The 19,471-nt window shown below is 37.8% G+C and overlaps 1 protein-coding gene across 2 annotated transcripts in view; it reads right to left on the bottom strand.

Annotated features, from left to right (window-relative positions):
• The window catches only part of BABAM2 (BRISC and BRCA1 A complex member 2), a 421,888-nt gene that overhangs the window by 274,736 nt on the left and 127,681 nt on the right, over window positions 1–19,471 (bottom strand). For both annotated transcript variants that reach the window (XM_070379299.1, XM_005903863.3), the window contains exon 6: window positions 8,130–8,204. In XM_070379299.1, the coding sequence (XP_070235400.1) occupies window positions 8,130–8,204 (75 nt within the window). The remainder of the gene's footprint in view (window positions 1–8,129; window positions 8,205–19,471) is intronic.

The raw sequence follows: 19,471 nt of genomic DNA, 5'->3' as shown, positions 1-19,471 counted from the left end.
TGAGTAAGCACACCACCTGCTGCTGCTAAGTCACTTCAGTTGTGTCCGACTCTGTGCGACCCCAGAGACGGCAGCCCACCAGGCTCCCCCGTCGCTGGGATTCTCCAGGCAAGAACACTGGAGTGGGTGGGCACACCGCCTACATGTATGAAAACTTCATCGAGTCTGAAACATGAGCCTTAATATTCAGTTCTACATTCCTTGAACCCTGCCTACCTGCCTCATTTCCCTCTTCCTTCTCCCCATTTTATATACTGTTTCTTGGCAGATTTCTCTTCCTGAATACAATCCCAATCATAGTACTACTTAAAACAGTCACTAAACTCCATGGTTGAATATTTAAGACTCTATCTATATCATTCCCTTGCTTCCCTGGTGGCTCAGAGGTTAAAACGTCTGCCTGCAATGTGGGAGACCTGGGTTTGATCCCTGGGTCGGGAAGATCCCCTGGAGAAGGAAATGGCAACCCACTCCAGTATTCTTGCCTGGAGAAGCCCATGGACGGAGGAGCCTGGTGGGCTACAGTCCACAGTGTCGCAAAGAGTCGGACACGACTGAGCAACTTCACTTTCACTTCTTTCACTTTCTATATCATTATGCATGTTTAAAAATGCCTTTCCTTTCTTATTTCTCACTAGTCTGTACACATGGTCTGTCATTTAAGCAAACTAAACTGTTCCACTATTCTCCAAATATTCTTTCCTTGCCACCTAAAACCATGCTCATACTTTATCAAAACAAGTCGTCTAGGCCCATCTCAAATATCACCTCCTTTATAAAGGTCTTTTCTACCTAGATGTAATCTCTCACCAATCCACTAAAGAACTTTGTACTTCTCTTATGGTACTTAATTTATTATGACTTGCATTACTATTGTCTATGCAATCATCCTACACACCAAACTAGATTTTTCTTTTATTTGAATTGCACGTCCGCTGATTGATGAAAACACATTAACAGTAACAGATGACAGTGATAAACTGACACCACCCCTGTCAAGTGCCAGGCAGTAACTTTATGATGTGAGTAGGGGAAATGCCACCATTGAGAAAGCAGCTCCAAAAAAACAAAGGGTCAACCTGTAATGATCGAATCTTATAATTCTTGTTACCCTCACTGAACTATCTGGTTTCAATCCACACTTTCCTTTCTGAATTACAGGTGGCAATACTTCCCCCATAAACGAACTGGGGGGAAAAAAAGGAATCAATATTACGGGATTCATCTATACTCTGCCTTAAAAAACCAACTACATAAAACAGGATTAGTAAAATAAGGAGGTTTAATTTTTCTTCACAAGCTCAATAAATACTAATTAATGGTGATGATCAGAGTTCTAATGAACATTGCCCTGATCAATCCTATCTGAAGCTTTGTGCATATTTCCGGGCACCACAGTTTAAGAGAGATGCCAGCAATCTGGAATACCTACTGAAGACAAGTACAAGGATAGAGAAGGATTTAAAGACTTATGACATATAAGCACAAAGGACAAAAGATGCCTAGCCTACAAAAGAACAGAATCTCTGGCTGTTTGAATATAACTGCTTCTGCTATAAAGTGAAAAACTGCATTCCTTTAAAAAAACTGCATTCTGATAAATCACACATTAAAAATAAGAGGCTTATGAGAAAACTATGGCAAGTCTAGACTTTACCTTACAGTTGCCTGTACAACTCTGTAACTATAGCATTAACAAAAACCAAAGTATATCCAGTGAAACTACTAATATACCTAAAATGACATGCTATAGTTGTAATAAACAAAGAACTATTATACTAAGTATAGGACTTTTAAAAAGCTGAAGATAACTTAATGAAAGGGGTGACAAGGAAAGCCTGAAACAGCTGAGTTACAGGAAAGCGTAGAGGGACATCATCATTAGAAGTTACAGCGGAGAAGCAGGTTTTGGACAAAATGTAATGATGCCAGAGAGAAAGAGCTCTGGCTTATTGTCTTATGTTTGTTTCTTTTCCACAAAGATGGGAAGAAGCTATGCAGTAAATACTTAAAAACAGAATGTACAGCAAAACTGAGCCAAGTGGAAGGAATGAAGTGAATGGACATTGTGTGCCACAAGAACCCTTCACAGCTTGCTAAATTTATCTGCACTAGTGAACTTTCATTCAGCTGTTATTTGGTGGTCAACCTATTAACTATAAACCATGGCAACTTTTGCCTTATACTGATATACTTCCACTATTTATCAATCATGTATGAACTAATTCATGATACTAAAGCATTGTATGTAATAGAATACACTCTACTTGAAGAACTAACAAGATATATGGGGACAAGGCAACAAAGCTAGTCAACTAATAGTGATCTGAGACACAGCTCCACTATAAAATTATAATTTAGAGGAAAAAACAAAAGCGTACCATAAAAAAATAAGAGCAAAAGAAAACAGTAAAATAAAACAAAACCAAAAGGAGAAATTTCACAGAAGCTGCCTGTGACTATTCTTCATTTTCTGTAGGGAAAAATACTATGTTCAGATTACCATAAATTATATACAAAAATTTGGGGCAAGTGAAAATTTGGGTTTGGCAAGTGAAAATTTGGGTTTTGTATTCTAGATGGTGGGAAAATAAGGACAGAAGAAAAAAGAAGCAGTAACTATAACTCTATCTTAATTTCAATGAAGTGCTTACTTTCTTCCTAGAACACAATAAGTTCAATACTTTGAAATATAAATTAATGACTAAATAAAATCAAAACCATTTCTATTCTGCACTTACTCCAAGCTCAGAAGTGTATTAAGTACTACCATCTTCATCATCTCACTGATATTCCCAACAACCCAATATGGTATGCAATAGCCTGACCACATTTTAACAGTTAGGGGAACTAAGACTTGGAAGAGAACTTAGTAAATTATATGCTGCTAACAGACTGTTTAAATATAAGAGAGAAGGTGCAATAAAGGAAGGAAGAAAATAAGGAAGGAAAGGAAGAGAGGAAGAAGAAAAGAGGGAGGGAGACTACAACCAAGCTCAAGGTACTAGTTAAATAAAAACAAACAGACCACAGTATTAAAAAACAACTTGAACTCTGTGAACCAAATCTTTTTTTTCTCATCTTTCTACGATGATACTGTGAAACAATATTTCTCCCACTTTCCATCCTACAATTTAGGAAAGGGGACTGGCAAACAACTGCCCACAGTCTAAAGCCAATCTAATGTCTGGTTTCTTGTAAATAAAGTTTTATTGGGACCCAGACATAATCATTCATTTAGCTACTGTCATAGCTGCTTTCACGCTGTGACAACAGAGTTAAGTAGTGGTGATGGAGACCACATGGCCTGCAAGCCTAAAATTTTACTATCGTGCCCTCTAGTGCAGACATCTAGAGCCCCTGATCTAGAGTATGCTTTTCTCTAAGCCCGGATTCTCTACAGAAGGGAGGTGGGACAAGGACAATGAACTAAAAGCAGTCATTTGTCTCCTACTTAATGAGGGAATAAAGGGAAATATCCTGCAGGCTATTTCTAGACCATCTCACTACTTTCCACATGATTAAGTCTCAAATGCAAATTTGGCTCAATTTTAGCAATGATAAATCAGAATTATTACTGGAATAAACAGCACCCTACTTTTATGGCACTTTCTTCCAGGTACACATTCCTGCTTTTATAAAGGTATGCCTACTCCTATTTGATTAGACAGAAACTATTCCTTTCAGATAAGATAAGGGTTTCCTGGGAATTTTTTATGGTCTTTCAAGCACCAGACAACTGTTTTAAGACCAGATTTCACAGGAGTGAATTAAAGCAGTCTCTATTTATAAAAGCTGCTTATTAAGTGTGACTTTATTGGATCCAAAAAATTTCATAAACTAAAAAGTTTCAAACTTTGAAGCATCATCTAATGAATGGTTCAGAGAAAAAAATTTTATAAGGATAAAATTTATTTTCACTAAATAAAAATTCATTGAATTTATATTCATTTACCAGGGTCAGTGGGTTTTTTAATCTTTGGTATCTTATGCTTTCTGAGAAACAACTACAATCAATATATTACATATCACCCTAACAAGCTTGCTATATTTTTAAAAAGAAACTATTTGGAGGAAGTTATCAGTTTCCTTCCTAGCAAATATGTAAAATTAAATGGACTTTCAAAAAATTCTGCATAATAAAGGACAAAGCAAGTATTCATCCAAAGGAAAAAAAAATCCAGGGAGATTAATCAGCCTAATCCTTTTTCTGGCTGCACAGAATGCAAAACCCTCCCCTCTTCCGAAGGGAAGGTAAGAAGAGTGAGGAATTTTAAAACTGCAAATTTACTAACATTCAGTCTTCCGATGACAAGTCACAAAATGTGACTATCATACACAAACTTTTTAAATGATCATGCTATTATCTCTTTCCCCCTACTATATAAAAGAATGATAGCATCCCACTCTTACCACCTTTATTCAACACAGTACTGGAAGTCCTAGTCATAGCAATCAGCTAAGAAAAAGAAATAAAAGGAATCCAAATTGGGAAGAAGTAAAATTGTCACTGTTTGCAGATGACATGATAATATACGTAGAAAATCCCAAAGATTCCAGAAAAAGACTACTAGAGCTCATCAATGAATTCACTAAAGATGCAGAACACAAAATTCATGTACAGAAATCCATTGCATATCTATACACTAACAAAGAACTACCAGAAAAAGAAATCAAGAAAACAATTGCATTTATAATCACATCCATAAAAATAAGATAACTCGGTATAAACTTACCTAAGGAAGTAAAACACCTTTATTCAGAAAACTATAAGTCACTGATGAAAGACACTGAAGACGACACAACAGATGGAAAGATATAAAATGTTCATACACTGGAAGAATTAATATCATTAATTCTCGATCATACAACACAAGGCAACCTACAGATTCACTACAACCCCCATCAAAATATCAATGGCATTTTCCCACAGAACTAGAACAAAGAATTCTAAAATTTGTATGAAAACACAGAAGACCCCAAGTAGCCAAAAGAATCTTGAGAAAGAGGGACAAAGCTGGAGGGATCACATGCCCTGACTTCAGACTATACTACAAATCTACAGTAATCAAAATAGTATGGTACTGACATAAAAACAGACATATAGATCAATGGAACAGAACAAAGTCCAGAAATAAACCCACATACTTATGGTCAATTAATCTATGACAAAGGAGGCAAGAATATACAATGAAGAAAAGACAGTCTCTTTAATAAACTGTGCTTGGAAAATTGGACTCCTACTGCTGCTGCTAAGTCGCTTCAGTCGTGTCTGACTCTGTGAGACCCCATGGACTGCAGACTACCAGGCTTCTCCGTCCATGGGATTCTCCAGGCAGGAACACTGGAGTGGGTTGCCATTTCCTTCTCCAATGCATGAAAGTGGAAAGTGAAAGTGAAGTCACTCAGTCATGTCTGACTCTTAGCGACCCCATGGACTGCAGCCTAGCAGGCTCCTCCATCCATGGGATTTTCCAGGCAAGAGTACTGGAGTGGGGTGCCATTGCCTTCTCCCGGAAAATTGGACGCTACTTGTAAAAGAATGAAACATGAACATTTTCTCACATCATATACAAAAATAAACTCAAAATGAAGTAAAGACCTAAATGTAAGCTCTGAAATCATGAAACTCCTACAAGAAAACATAAGCAGAACACTCTTTGACATAAATCACAGCAATACTTTTTGGATCTGTCTCCTAAGGCAAAGAAAACAAAAGGAAAAATAAATCAACAGGACCTAATTCAACTTAAAGCTTATGTACAGCAAAGGAAACCATCGACAAAATGAAAAGGCAATCGACTACACGGGAGAAAATATTTTCAAATGATATAACCAATAAGGGGTTAATATCCAAAATATACAAACAGCTCATATAACCCAATATAAAAAAAAAACCATATAAATAGCTCATACAACTCAATAAAAAAATCAAATAAAAAAGACCTAAATAGAAGGGGCAGAAGATCTAAATAGACATTTCTCCAAAGAACACAAACAGATGGCCAACAGGTACATGACAAGATGCTCAACACTGCTAACTATTAGAGAAATATAAGTCAAAACTAAAATAATATATAACCTCACATCAATCAGAATGGCCATCGTCAAAAAGTCTACAAATAATAAATGCTGGAGAGGGTATGGCGAAAAATGAACCTGCCTATACTGATATTTTTTGTCCTGTTGTTTTACTCTCTTTGCAGGAACTAAAAGATCCAGAAAGATATTAGTGTTGCAAGGTAGGTCTTTTACTTAGAGTAGAAAAAGTACTTCATTGTACTTTGGGAGAGGAAAAAAAAACCACTTTCCAATTTTGCCAAATAGGTTCTACCTTTTTCCTATCTGACTGGCAAGGAAAGTAAGGGCATAACAATCTGAAGATAGAATTCTTAGAACAGAAAATACAGAAATTTGATTTTGAAGAGGGAAAAAAATTACATAGATTATGATCCAAGAAGTGGGTTTTTTTTTTTCATTTGACCTTCAAGAACATGAGCAGAGGCAACACAAAGTTCAAATAAACAGGATAACCATTCAAACTGATAAGGCCCAACAGATCAAAGCAAAGACACTGTAACTATACACTAAGGATTAAAGTGACTATGTGAATAATAATCCTCTCATATACTATTAAATTTTGTTTTAAATGAGCAGAAATAGAGTTTTAACTGGACATATGGAAGTCAGTGAGTCTGTTACGTAAGAGTCTCCAAGGAGACTTTGTTATTCTAATAGAGCACAGTAACTGTTGAAACCAAATTAATTATGCTTGGTAATTACAGGTCTAATATGTATATTTTCCACAACAGAAGTATTGAGAAACTAATATAAATTGCTAACTTTCATTCTCACTTGGATTTCACAACTCTTGGATACAGAGTGGGAAAACAGTCAACTAGAAATAAAAAATGAAAATTTAATGAGGCACAAAAATCCCATGTTTTACTTAGGGGGGGGAAAACTAATAAATCCCATGGGTAGAATGCTAAAAAAAAAAAAAAAAGCCCTAATTTTTCCTATGGTCTACAGTTTATATTCTATCAGACTATACTTTAATTCCAATCACTATCAGGAATAATCTCATGTTATTTATGACTACAATAATACACAGGAATACTTGCACGAGGATTTTGTCTTCTCTCTAGACTGTAAATATGATTAACTCTCTGAATAACATCAAATTTGGAAGGCAGAAATTTTTCTTACATTACAGCAAAGCTATTATCACCACAGGCTAAACGTGGCTGAGGCGATACCCAAAACCACATCCACGATAAACTTAGGCCCCTGTCTCAAGAGTTCCTGTTCAGAACTTGCCATTTCACTGGTCCATTTAGTTTCTTTCACCTGACTTCCCTGGTGGCTCAGTGGTAAAGAATCCACCTGCCAATGCAGGAGACCCAAGTTCGATGCGTGGGTTGGGAAGATCCCCTGGAGAAAGAAATGGCAACCCACCCCAGTATTCTTGCCTGGAGAATCCCATGGACAGAGTACTCCGGTGGGTTACAGTGCATGGGGTCACAGAGAGTCAGATACGACTGAGCTACTAAACAACAACAATCACAGCCTCGTGTGGATTTGGGTTCCACCTCTCCTCTACAAAGCATTTTGCAGACCCCTTCCCAAAGCAGCGGCTCCCAAGCCATCCCCTGCCCTCGCTGTATTTTAAAGTACCATATACACTGACCTAATTCAGTTATAGATCTCTCTAGGGCAGTCCAACTTTGAAGATGCCTGAGATCAAGTGTTAACATAAATAAAGAGAATGAAATGCCCTGTAATACAAAATAGTTAATATGCAATCCTACTTAAAGACAAAATGAATATTAAGGTAATTTTTAAGAGTCTTTCATCCCCAAAAGATCATTAACTAAAGGCAGTCTTTTTCCCAAGGCTTAATTTGTTTATACTAATTTTATCTTATAAGGAAAGTCCATTTTGAAATTACTTTTTAGGGCTACGATTTTAGCTGTTAGGTAACTAACTCACTGGATCTTCATGCAATAAAACTTTTAATAGAATTCATCATCTAAACAAAATGTTGGCAAACTATGCAAATATTCAAAGTTAAATAATGACTTAAAAAGCTCAACTGCATTCTCAGAGCGATAATCATACATTTTTACCTTGAGCAGGTACGTGGGAATATTGCTGAAATCCACTGGCAACTTCAAAAGGAAACGAGCTGAAAATTCACCAGTCTGCAAGAAATAAAAAAGGTTTAATAATAAGATTAAAATAAAAAATAGATTATGAAGTGACAATTACAGCCAAGGCCACAAGTTCAACCTATTTGAACTGTAGGCATCTTCAATTTGGGTTTCCTAACATCAAGCAAGAAAAGAAAGTTGGAAAAGCAGGGGAGGATCAAAAAGCATTATTAAATTATTAGTTACTAAAAAATACAATTAGAATTTTTAATCTGCATTTTAAATGTGCACTAGAATTATAATGCAGTAGTACTACCTTTCTGTTTTTTAACAGTATCAAAAGAATACATGAATGTGTGATTTTTTTAAAATCCAAACAATAGGCACAGACCTGCCCATTCGATTCACCTGATTTTACTAAAGCATTCACACCATTTCACTTATAACCCATGGGCTACTGACATAAATCACCATCCTTTATACTACATCTGGAAGTAAGAACAAAGGTCAAACTTCTATCCACGTATATAAAGGAGTATATCAGCAGGTACCCCAAATAAGACTCTTAAACTCCTGATGATCTGTTAATACCATCATCATCAACTAAAATTTTTCAGCAGTTCTATGAACTAGTCTCTATAGGAAAGATGTACAGAGGTTTTGTGATTTAAAACATTTAACCAAGTTAAATAATAACTTCTATTTTTTTTCTAAAACAGAAAACTCATGTAAAAGTTTCCCTCTCAATTTAAAATGGGAAATCATCATAATTTATTGTATTTTTTATGATGGGAAAGACTAAGGAATGACATTAAAAAAAAAAGAGAGAAACAACTCTGTCATGGTCTAGAAGGAGGGGTTTTTCCACCTGTGCTATGCAGACACCTCAGAGTTCAAAGAAACTTCTGCAAAGGCAACAAAGAGGGGTGCTGAGGTAGGAGGGTCTAGGTCTTTCAGCCTCTCTGACAGCAAGCCTGCAGTGCAGCTTGGGATTTCCTTATGATACCATGGGTTTTCTTACGATGTGCTGTTTGAACAAAGAACTCTCGGGATGAGCTAGAACTACTCTAAAGAGTGGTCTCTGCCTTTTTCACATTATGACCTCTAAAGAGCTCCCTGAATCTCTACCTCTTCCCTCCTGACAAAACAAGCACTTCAAACTCCCTAACACATCTTTAAATGTAGCAAGCATTTATAAACATTTTTTATGGATGGGTGGATGAACACACTTAAGGATGTATGCACACCTCTTACATAAGATTTCACAAGAGTCACCACTCCTTTCTACAAACACCCAAGTGACTGGCTTCAAGGTCCTGGCCCTAACCGTGACCTAAAACCTTGAAAATGCAAACAGAAATATAAACCTTGAGCTCAAAAGATAAAAATGATAGCTACCATCCACATAGTTGTGTGTTGTTTGTTTTACTGCATGCAACATTTTTCCACTAACATCAACCTCTGGCTAAGGACAGAGTACTTCTTCAACCCCACAAGCCTAATCCCATGACAGAAAAGGCAGAAAACAGAGAACCAAATGGCCAGAATCAATGCTGAGGTCCCAGAAGTCATCATGCCACCAGGAATGCCAATGGTGAGAAATGATGCTACTCCTTAGGGCTCAGCAGCTGTGCTCTTCCTTTGATATTTATTCCTCTTTTCAGTAAATACTAATTCGATTCTTCTGGTCTCTCAAGCCAGAAACCTCAGAATCATCTTTGACACAGTATGGAACCCCAGTCGCACAGGCTACTAACAACCGAACACTTAAGAGAACAGTTGAGAGCCACTTAAGGATCTATAAACACTTCGTCATGATGGACAGGAGGAGAAGGTTTGTGAAAGAGCCTGATAAAATTCTTATCTTCTGTTATAGTCCCAGATTATTAGAAAGTGTGGTTTTCGTCGTGAGTCTGAGTGAACTCTGGGAGTTGGTGATGGACAGGGAGGCCTGGCGTGCTGCGATTCATGGGGTCACAAAGAGTCGGACATGACTGAGCGACTGAACTGAACTGAACTGAAGCTGCTAGAGGACTAACATACCCCGTGAATTGTAAGTACAGGAGGTCATACTTTGAAAGGGGTATGTATGGGAGAAACAGAATTATACAGGAACTTATAAGAGGGGAATATGGGACTTTTCTATAGGCTCAGAGGGTAAAGAGTCTGCCAGCAATGCAGGAGACCTGGGTTCCATCCCTGCTGGGTCGGGAAGATCCCCAGGAGAAGGAAATGGCAACCCATTCCAGTATTCTTGCCTGTAGAATTCCATGGATGGAGGAGCCTAGCAGGCTACAGTCCATGGGGTCGCAGAATTGGACATGACGGAGCAACTAACACATAAGAGGGTAATCCAGCCCAGTGAGATTTTGGAAAGAACAGAAAAGTCTCCCTTGAGTGATGCATACAAGGCTATAGAGGGAGGAAGACTCATCAAAGAATACAGGTTCCCAGCAATGTCCCCCTTTTCCATCTTCTGTAAACTCTATTTTTTCCTCTTTATCCACTCACTCCCATCAGCGTGCAAACATCATTTGAAAGGTCTTTCTTGACTTCATACCCTCTTCAGGTCCCATCTCATTTCTCTGTTCTACTATACAAAATTATCTTCTCTAGAGATTAGTCTATATTTGACGTCTACATTTTCTCTTTTATTTTTCTCTCCAAAAGCCTCTTAAGTCAGCCCTGCCACCACATCCCTCTCCCAAAACAGCTCACGAAGGTCACCAGTGACCACACCATTGCCAACTCTAATGTCCTTTCTCAGTCTTTATCTTCTTGCTGTTCTATCAGCAGCATTCCAGCATAGCTGATCACTCTTTTCCTGGAAACTTCTCTACTTGATTTCCAAGAGCCAGTCTCTCTGAGCTTTTTATTTCACTGGCCCTCGCTCTGGTCTCCCTAACCTCTTAATACTGTTGTGTACCAGCACTTCTTCCCAAGACCTCTTTTCTTTACACTCCCCAGGTGACCAGGTTACTTCATCCAGGTTCCTGATGTTATGCCGGGATGACTCTCAAATATTTTATCTCCATCTCAGATATTTTTCTACTTCAAGTTTCATTTATCCAGCTATGACAACAAAAACCCAAATCTTGATTTTGTACTTTCCCTTTGATATTCATTCCTCGTTTCAGAGAATGGCGATTTCATTCTATCAAGCCAAAAAACTTCAGCATCACTCTTGACTCTTATGTTTCTCTTGCGTCCACATTCCAAGTGGCAGCAAATCCTGCTGACTCTACTGTCAATTTATATCCTCAGTCCAGCCACATTCCACCACCTCCACAGCCATCTGACCTGAGCCATTGTTATCTCCAGCCCAGATGACTGCAACCACACCTAAACGCTTCAGCCATCGCTCACGTGCAACTGATTCCCATCACCACAGGAAGACAGATCGTTCAATGTTCGTCAGATTACGTTTCTCCTTGGCTCAAAAGTCTCAGATGTTAGTGATTTAGCTTCTTCATAGAGGCATCTGACAAGGTAACAACTGATCAAAGATGTGAAAGAGGTGAGGAAGTAAACCATATGAAACATGGCGGAAATATCTCAGGTAAAGAGAACAAGCGTAAAAAGGCTTGATGCAGGAGTCCACCTGGATGTTCAAGAAACAGCAACAAGGTCAGTGTCTCTGGCACAAATAAGCACTAACACTGATCTCAGGTCTCCTAGAAACTTTCCCAGTGTGCACCACTGCTAAACCCCTGTAGGCTGTGCAAGACTCACTCATAAAAAGAGTGAACATTAAATGCCTACTAGATAAACTCCCTACCAATCAATAAATAGCCATTTCTACCTACTAGCCTAAAAATGTCAACCTGTAGGTTAAAATGTTAACAAACTCCGATCTTTTAGTTTATTAAACTCAATGGCTCTTACAGTATTTTTGAAAACAACAACAAAAGAAGTGAAATGTGCAATTTAAAAAATTAAAAACTCTTCTATATATAAGGTAATCGGAAGATATTCACATATTTAGCCCTTGGACTCATTTGAACTGCCAGTTATTTTAGTCCATGGGCTGCATTTTAGCTCTTTTGCCCTATTTTAGCTTGCACAATGTATTTTTATTCTACTGGCTATTTTTGCCCAACATTCTTTTTAAAATGCTCAGACGATCCCTATTTTATCCCTTCTCAAAATGTTGATCCTAGAACTAATATAAATTTATGTTTGGTGGCAAAAGACTGATTTATACAGCTAAATTCACAATAAAAGAAATGTTGATCTCAGGATTAATATTATTTATCAGAAAAGGGCTGATTTACATAACTAAATTAATAATAAAAAAAACCTTAAGAGTGTGTAAAGAATTTGAACTTTTTGGAAACCATAAAAAGTGCTTTATGATCTCTAACTTTCAAGCCTACTATACATTCTTTATTTTGCCTTTGAGAGAACAAAGAAAATTTTGCACTTGTTTCTAATAGCGTCAGAAACGTTGGAGACTAAGGTTCTAGAATTCAGTTTTCAGTTGCCACGGATTTTCCTTGCAACCTGTAAGTGAACCCTTTTTTGGGAAACTGAGTAAACAGTGATTGAAAACATATCTTATGTAAAATTTGAGCCCCAAACATTACATGAGGAGCATAACACAAGTGAAAACTCCTCAAGTTCGACCTCAGACAGTGACTCTTCCTGTGTTTTTATATTTGAAGTTCCAAGAGTTATTCAAGCAATTTACAGCCACTCTGTTGCAACATCAAAGACTGCTTCCATAGCAATCTTTCCTGTAAGCCGAAAAGGAGACATTTAGATGTAGCCAAGTCAACAGAATCATCTGATTTCCTTTTTGTCAATCCTTGGTCAAATCTTCTCTTCGATAGACGCAGAAGATGATCTGACCTACGACCGTTAAAATGTCAGCCGTTCTGCCAACTGCTTTATGGCAATCTCCCCAGCATTAGCAATAAAAATGCACATCCTCCCTTTCCTTCAAGTTATAGTACATTGGCAAGTAACTTAAACTAACAACGCTGAGTTTTGGCAGTTTATTAGGTCTAAGCTTTTCTTCTGGTAACAGCAGCTGCGTCATAGTTCTCTTTTCCTTTCAGAAGTGGCAGGTAGACATCTTGTGCAGAATGGATTCCAAAACAAGGTTGCTCTGCAAAGTGAAATTGTATTTCCTTTCTTAAAGACAGTCTGCTGTCAACAAACAAGCTGTTATCTGAAATTGACTGTCTTAATGCTTAGGTGGCTAAAAGCTAAGAAATACTCGAGTGACTAACTTCAGCTGTGTGACAGCTTGGTAGATGAATCTTCAAATGGACTCAGAACCAACAGCCTAAATCTAGAGACTGTTCCTTGTTAAATGCATAATTATCTACCACAGGTGAGAAGGAAAGCCAAAGTTAGTCTAATTAGAACATCTCACACTTCACAAAAATGTTTTCTAAGATATATCATTTAGTTATTCCCAAAGCCCAGTTCAGTAGGAATAATTCATTTACATCGACTTTAGAAATGAGAAAACTGAGGCTTAGAACAGTCAAGAAACCTGCCTGAAGTCATTGAGAGTGTAAGAGAGAGTCAAAACTCAACCTCAAGATTCAAAAGTCATTCACCTATTCATTACTGTAGATTAAGAGCCTCACATGTGCCAGGCCTTATATGAGGCACTACAAATACAGTGAGTAAAAGAAACATGATTCCTGCCCTCCTGGAGCTTATATTCTAGTGAGTGAGTCAGTCATTAATTCAAAATAAAATAATACTCCCATAATTTAAAATCCCCAAAAAATAATATCCATAAAAGGGCAGAGAGCTCTGAGAGCATATTCAGGAAGACCTGGCCTGAAGCCCCTGTCCAGGCTTTGGGGCTCATTACTTGAGGGAACTTTAAAAAGCTGAGTCAAAAGACCGTGTGGAAAAATAAACAATCAATACCAGCCAGGAACTGATAAACGTCTTCTATTCTGAATAAAAGACTAAATACCAGCCAGGAAAACTGTGAAGAAGAAAAGCAATGAAAGGAAAAGCAATGAAAGGAGGCTAGCTATACCAAACAGCAAAGCATCATATAAAAACAAAGTAATTATAGCAGGATAGTCTGCTGTTACATCAGCAGACATACTAATGGGACAGGAAACCAGTCCAGAAGATTTAGTGCCTAGCTGATAATGTGGGACAACTGGGTAGTCATCTAGAAATAAATAAGACTTAGACCCATATTTCACATCATATATAAGGGAAAACTCCAAGTGGACTAAGGATTTCAGTGTAAAAACTGAAACCATATAGAAGAAAACACTGACAACTGTCTTTATACAAGCTGGCAGCAGGGAATGACTTTATAATTCAAAAGCCACAAAAGAAAAGATAGACAAACTGGACTACCTGATCATAAAAATTGCTTGGATGATAAAAACCACCATCAACAAAGTTAAAAGACAACTGGCAAACTGAGGAAAGTATATTTGCAACTCCATCACAAACAACAACGCTCTTAATGAAGAGATTAAAAACCCAAGAGAACAAAAAGAAAGGATAAACAGAAAAGAAATACAAGAGACTCTTAAGCATATGAAAATATGCTTAACCTCATTCATATCAAAAGAAATACAAATTAAAACTAAATTGAGTATCATTTTTCACCAAACAGACTGGGAGAAATCTATCAGCACTTTAAAGATAGCACTGCACTGTCTTCTGATCTCCACTGTTTTTGATGAAAAGTTAGTGGTGACACAAATAACTTTCACCTATATGTAAAGTGTTCTTTTCTGTGGTGGTTTAAGATTTTCTCTTTATGTCTGATTTTCAGTATTTTGACTATGACGTGCCTTGTTTTTTCCCTGCATTTGTCTTGTTTGGGGTGTGCTGAGATTCTTAAATCTGTAAATGCATGTCTTCCATTCTATTTGAAAATATCTGGGCATTACTTAATCAAATTATTTGCCTGCTTTCTTTCACACATATTAGATGTTTAGATTTTATCCCATAAGCTCTGCTTTCCCTTCTAAGTATCAACCTCCCATCTAATATCTGCCTGCTTTTGATCACTCTCCAGTGCCTTAAGGCACATGGCTTTGTATCTGTGGATGAGTTAGTCTAACAGGAGCTACCTGACCATTATGCAAAGTGGAACATGACAGAAATCTGCAAATATGCTTAATTTACAACTGGCAATGCTGTGGAGAAACAACCACTCTCATATGTTGCTGCTGGGTTAATAAATTGGTATAAACATTCTGAGGGCATTCTGGTGATAAAATTATAAACACATATAATCTTTAATCCAGCAATTCCATTTCTAGTTATTTATCTTATAGACATACTGGAACACAGGCAAAGTCAGATGTACAAGATTATTTACCACAGTGTTATTTGTAACAGTGAAAGATTTAAAACAACTTTAATGCCCAACAATAAATTCATATTAAATAAATTACAGTTCAATTATTCAGTGTAGTAATATACAATCATTTTTTTAAAGGAATGCTTATATGGAAAAAAGATCTGAGCTATATAAAGTCAGAAGTAAGCTGCAAAACAGGGTATGTAATATATGTTACTATTTGCATAAAAAGGTGGAATATCTATGTATATAGGGGCTTCCCAGGTGGCACTAGTGGTAAACAGCCCATCTGCCAATGCAGGAGACAGGAGAGATGCAAGTTTGATCCTTGGATCAGGAAGATCCCCAGGAGGAAGGCAAAGAAACCCATGCCAGTATTCCTTCCTGGAGAACCCCATGGACAGAGGAGCCTGGCAGGCTAGTCCATAGGGTCGCACAAAGTCAGACATGACTGAAGCAACTTTGCATGCACACATGCATATATGTATGTATATATGTGTATGTGTGTATTTGTATTTGCTTATATGTGCATAAAGAAACCCTGAAAAACTACACTAGATAAAAGCTACACCAGCGCTTTTTGGGGTAGGAAAAAGAAAGGAAGGAGGTTTGATTTGGGTGGACACAAGACAATGATGGGAGGGAGACCTTTTACTATATACATTTTGATTTCTGAACACTAGAATATATTACCCACTCAAAAACATTTTAGAGATTTGAAAAATAAAACTAGAAGTATATATAATGAGATGCTTATAATCATATACTCATTCATGTATTCAACAAGCATTTATTGAGCACCCACCATGCCAAGTTCCAGGCTGGATAATAGAGATGTTAAGATCAACAAAATACAGTCTCTGTATTCACAGAGCTTAAAGTCTATCTTGACAGACAGACAAAATATTACAAAGGGATGCTTGGAGGGAGATATTTACAAGATGCATTGGAGGTAACTAAGTTAGGACTCTTAGTTTCAGGTGAGAGAATTCTAATTCAAACTAAACTGAGCAAATAAAAGATACTTTATTTTAAAGATATGCAGTATCTCAGGGAATCTAATATTTTAAAAGCAGTCCAACCTCAGTTCAAAGAACTCTAATGCCCCCAGGACTTTCTGTCCCTTATCTCTGCTCTCTCTGTGCTTCATCTTACTCTCTATTTACCACTTTCTGATTCTTTTGACTAGATAATTTGAGGGGAAAAAAGGTCCTAGATATACATGTTACAGACCAGCTACTCCTAACAAGACCAATCTTACTCTCACAACTAACTCCAAACTCCTAGGCAAGAACTCTGCTTGGCTCAGGTGTCTCCTGATCTAATCAACACTATTTCCACAGTTTTTACAATGAAAAAGTTACTGTTACCACAAATTCATTGAAAAGAATTGAAAACCAGGCAACTCTTTGGGAGAGGTAGGGTACAGTTATACATACATTTCCCCAAAGCCCTAAAAAAAAGTCTGAGGACCTGTCTTACAGAACACTTCAAATACGAGATTCTTGATCTTCTTCCTTTTATATGTAGAGAGAAGCTTTTTAAAACTGGACTCAGTCAGTTCTTTGAAGATACTCATACGTTCTCCTCACGCTGAGGAAACTGTGCAAGGGGTGCCCCCAACAGCTAAGTACTACCAAGAATGTGGCAAGGCACCCAAGACTTCAGAACCAACAAGTGGCATCACAAATACAAGTGAGGTGACACAATTCCAGTCCTTCCTCACACGTTGCTCTGCGAGGTGCGGGCAAAGGATTTCCTCTGTGCTTCATATGTTTCTGTAAAACCAGGTTTTTTCTACTTGATGGGCCCTGCTGCTAAAGGAAAATTGGAATTTTCTACTGATCAGTCAGTTCAGTTCAGTTGCTCAGTCATGTCCGACTCTTTGCAACCCCATGAATCGCAGCACACCAGGCCTCCAAAAATAATAATAATAAAGGTCCTTTTAAAGATTAGTAAGATTGAAAAACCTACCATATTTAAACATCTTGAGATATAAAGAAATTTAGGCCCAAACATACACACCCATACATGCACACAACCACTTTTAGTAAATAAAGTAAAAACCTGACAAATAAACGGTTGTGACAAGATCCTAAGTACTCTTAGTGACATACAGGTCAAAATCCAATATAGCAAATTCCATTACACAAACAATAAAAATTTTAGAGCCCCTGTCATTGGTTCTATTATTTTAAATACTGTTCAACTCCCAATAGTTCCATGCGGTTAAAAACAAAACAAACAAACCTGGACAGTTATAAGAAGTGACTCTAATAGATTTCACTACCATGATACACATTTTTCCAAAGGCGCAAACACAAGTTTATCCCTGCCACAGGTGAAATGCCATCAGACTTTAACTCCCAAGTGGCATAAATTAAACAGAGATGATGAGAAGCCCCTTGTATCCCCTGCTCCATGTGGCAGAATGGTGTCACCAGAATATCTACTCCATCATCATGGCCAGCAGTGAAAGGGTCACCCTTTTCCAGACCCTCCAGCTATTCTGATCCTTCTAGGCAATTTGACATTATTTAACACGCTAGTAAAGTAATGCTCAAAATTCTCCAAGCCAGGCTTCAGCAATACGTGAACCGTGAACTTCCAGATGTTCAAGCTGGTTTTAGAAAAGGCAGAGGAACCAGAGATCAAACTGCCAACATCCACTGGATCATCGAACAAGCAAGAAAGTTCCAGAAAAACATCTATTTTTGCTTTATTGACTATGCCAAAGCCTTTGACTGTGTGGATCACAATAAACTGTGGAAAATTCTTCAAGAGATGGGACTACCAGACCACCTGACCTGCCTCTTGAGAAACCTATATGCAGGACAGGAAGCAACAGTTAGAACTGGACCTAGAACAACAGACTGGTTCCAAATAGGAAAAGGAGTGCGTCAAGGCTGTACATTGTCACCCTGCTTATTTAACTTCTATGCAGAATACATCATGAGAAACGCTGGACTGGAAGAAGCACAAGCTGGAATCATGATTGCTGGGAGAAATATCAATAACCTCAGATATGTAGATGATACCACCCTTATGGTAGAAAGTGAAGAGGAACTCAAAAGCCTCTTGATGAAGGTGAAAGAGGAGAGTGAAAAAGTTGGCTTAAAACTCAACATTCAGAAACGAAGATCATGGCATCTGGTCCCATCACTTCATGGGAAATAGATGGGGAAACGGTGGAAACAGTGTCAGACTTTATTTTTCTGGGCTCCAAAATCACTGGAAGTGGTGACTGCAGCCATGAAATTAAAAGACGCTTACTCCTGGGAAGGAAAGTTATGACCAACCTAAATAGCATATTCAAAAGCAGAGACATTACTTTGCCAACAAAGGTTTGTCTAGTCAAGGCTATGGTTTTTCCAGTGGTCATGTATGGATGTGAGAGTTGGACTGTGAAGAAAGCTGAGCACTGAAGAATTGATGCTTTTGAACTGTGGTGTTGGAGAAGACTCTTGAGAGTCCCTTGGACTGCAAAGAGATCCAACCAGTCTATTCTAAAGGAGATCAGTCCTGGGTGTTCTTTGGAAGGAATGATGCTAAAGCTGAAACTCCAGTACTTTGGCCACCTCATGCCAAGAGTTGACTCATTGGAAAAGACTCTGATGCTGGGAGGGATTGGGGGCAGGAGGAGAAGGAGACGACAGAGGATGAGATGGCTGGATGGCATCACTGACTCAATGGACGTGAGTCTCAGTGAACTCCGGGAGTTGGTGATGGACCGGGAGGCCTGGCGTGCTGCGATTCATGGGGTCGCAAAGAGTCGGACATGACTGAGTGCCTCAACTGAACTGAACTGAATAGCCATATTTAAAAAGGTAAAAAAAAAAAAAAAAAAAGGTGAAATTAATTTCAATAATATATATCCAGTATATCTAGAATACTATCATTTCTGCATATAATCAACATGAAAAATTATTAATGAGACCACTTTCTGTGCCAGTTTCCTGAACTCTGTATTTCACATTTGCATACATCTCAGTTCAGACCAGCCACATTTCAAGTG

The sequence above is a fragment of the Bos mutus genome, chromosome 11 (assembly GCF_027580195.1).
Source record: "Bos mutus isolate GX-2022 chromosome 11, NWIPB_WYAK_1.1, whole genome shotgun sequence".
Classification (NCBI taxonomy): domain Eukaryota; kingdom Metazoa; phylum Chordata; class Mammalia; order Artiodactyla; family Bovidae; genus Bos; species Bos mutus.
This window is presented reverse-complemented; position numbering and strand designations above follow the sequence as displayed.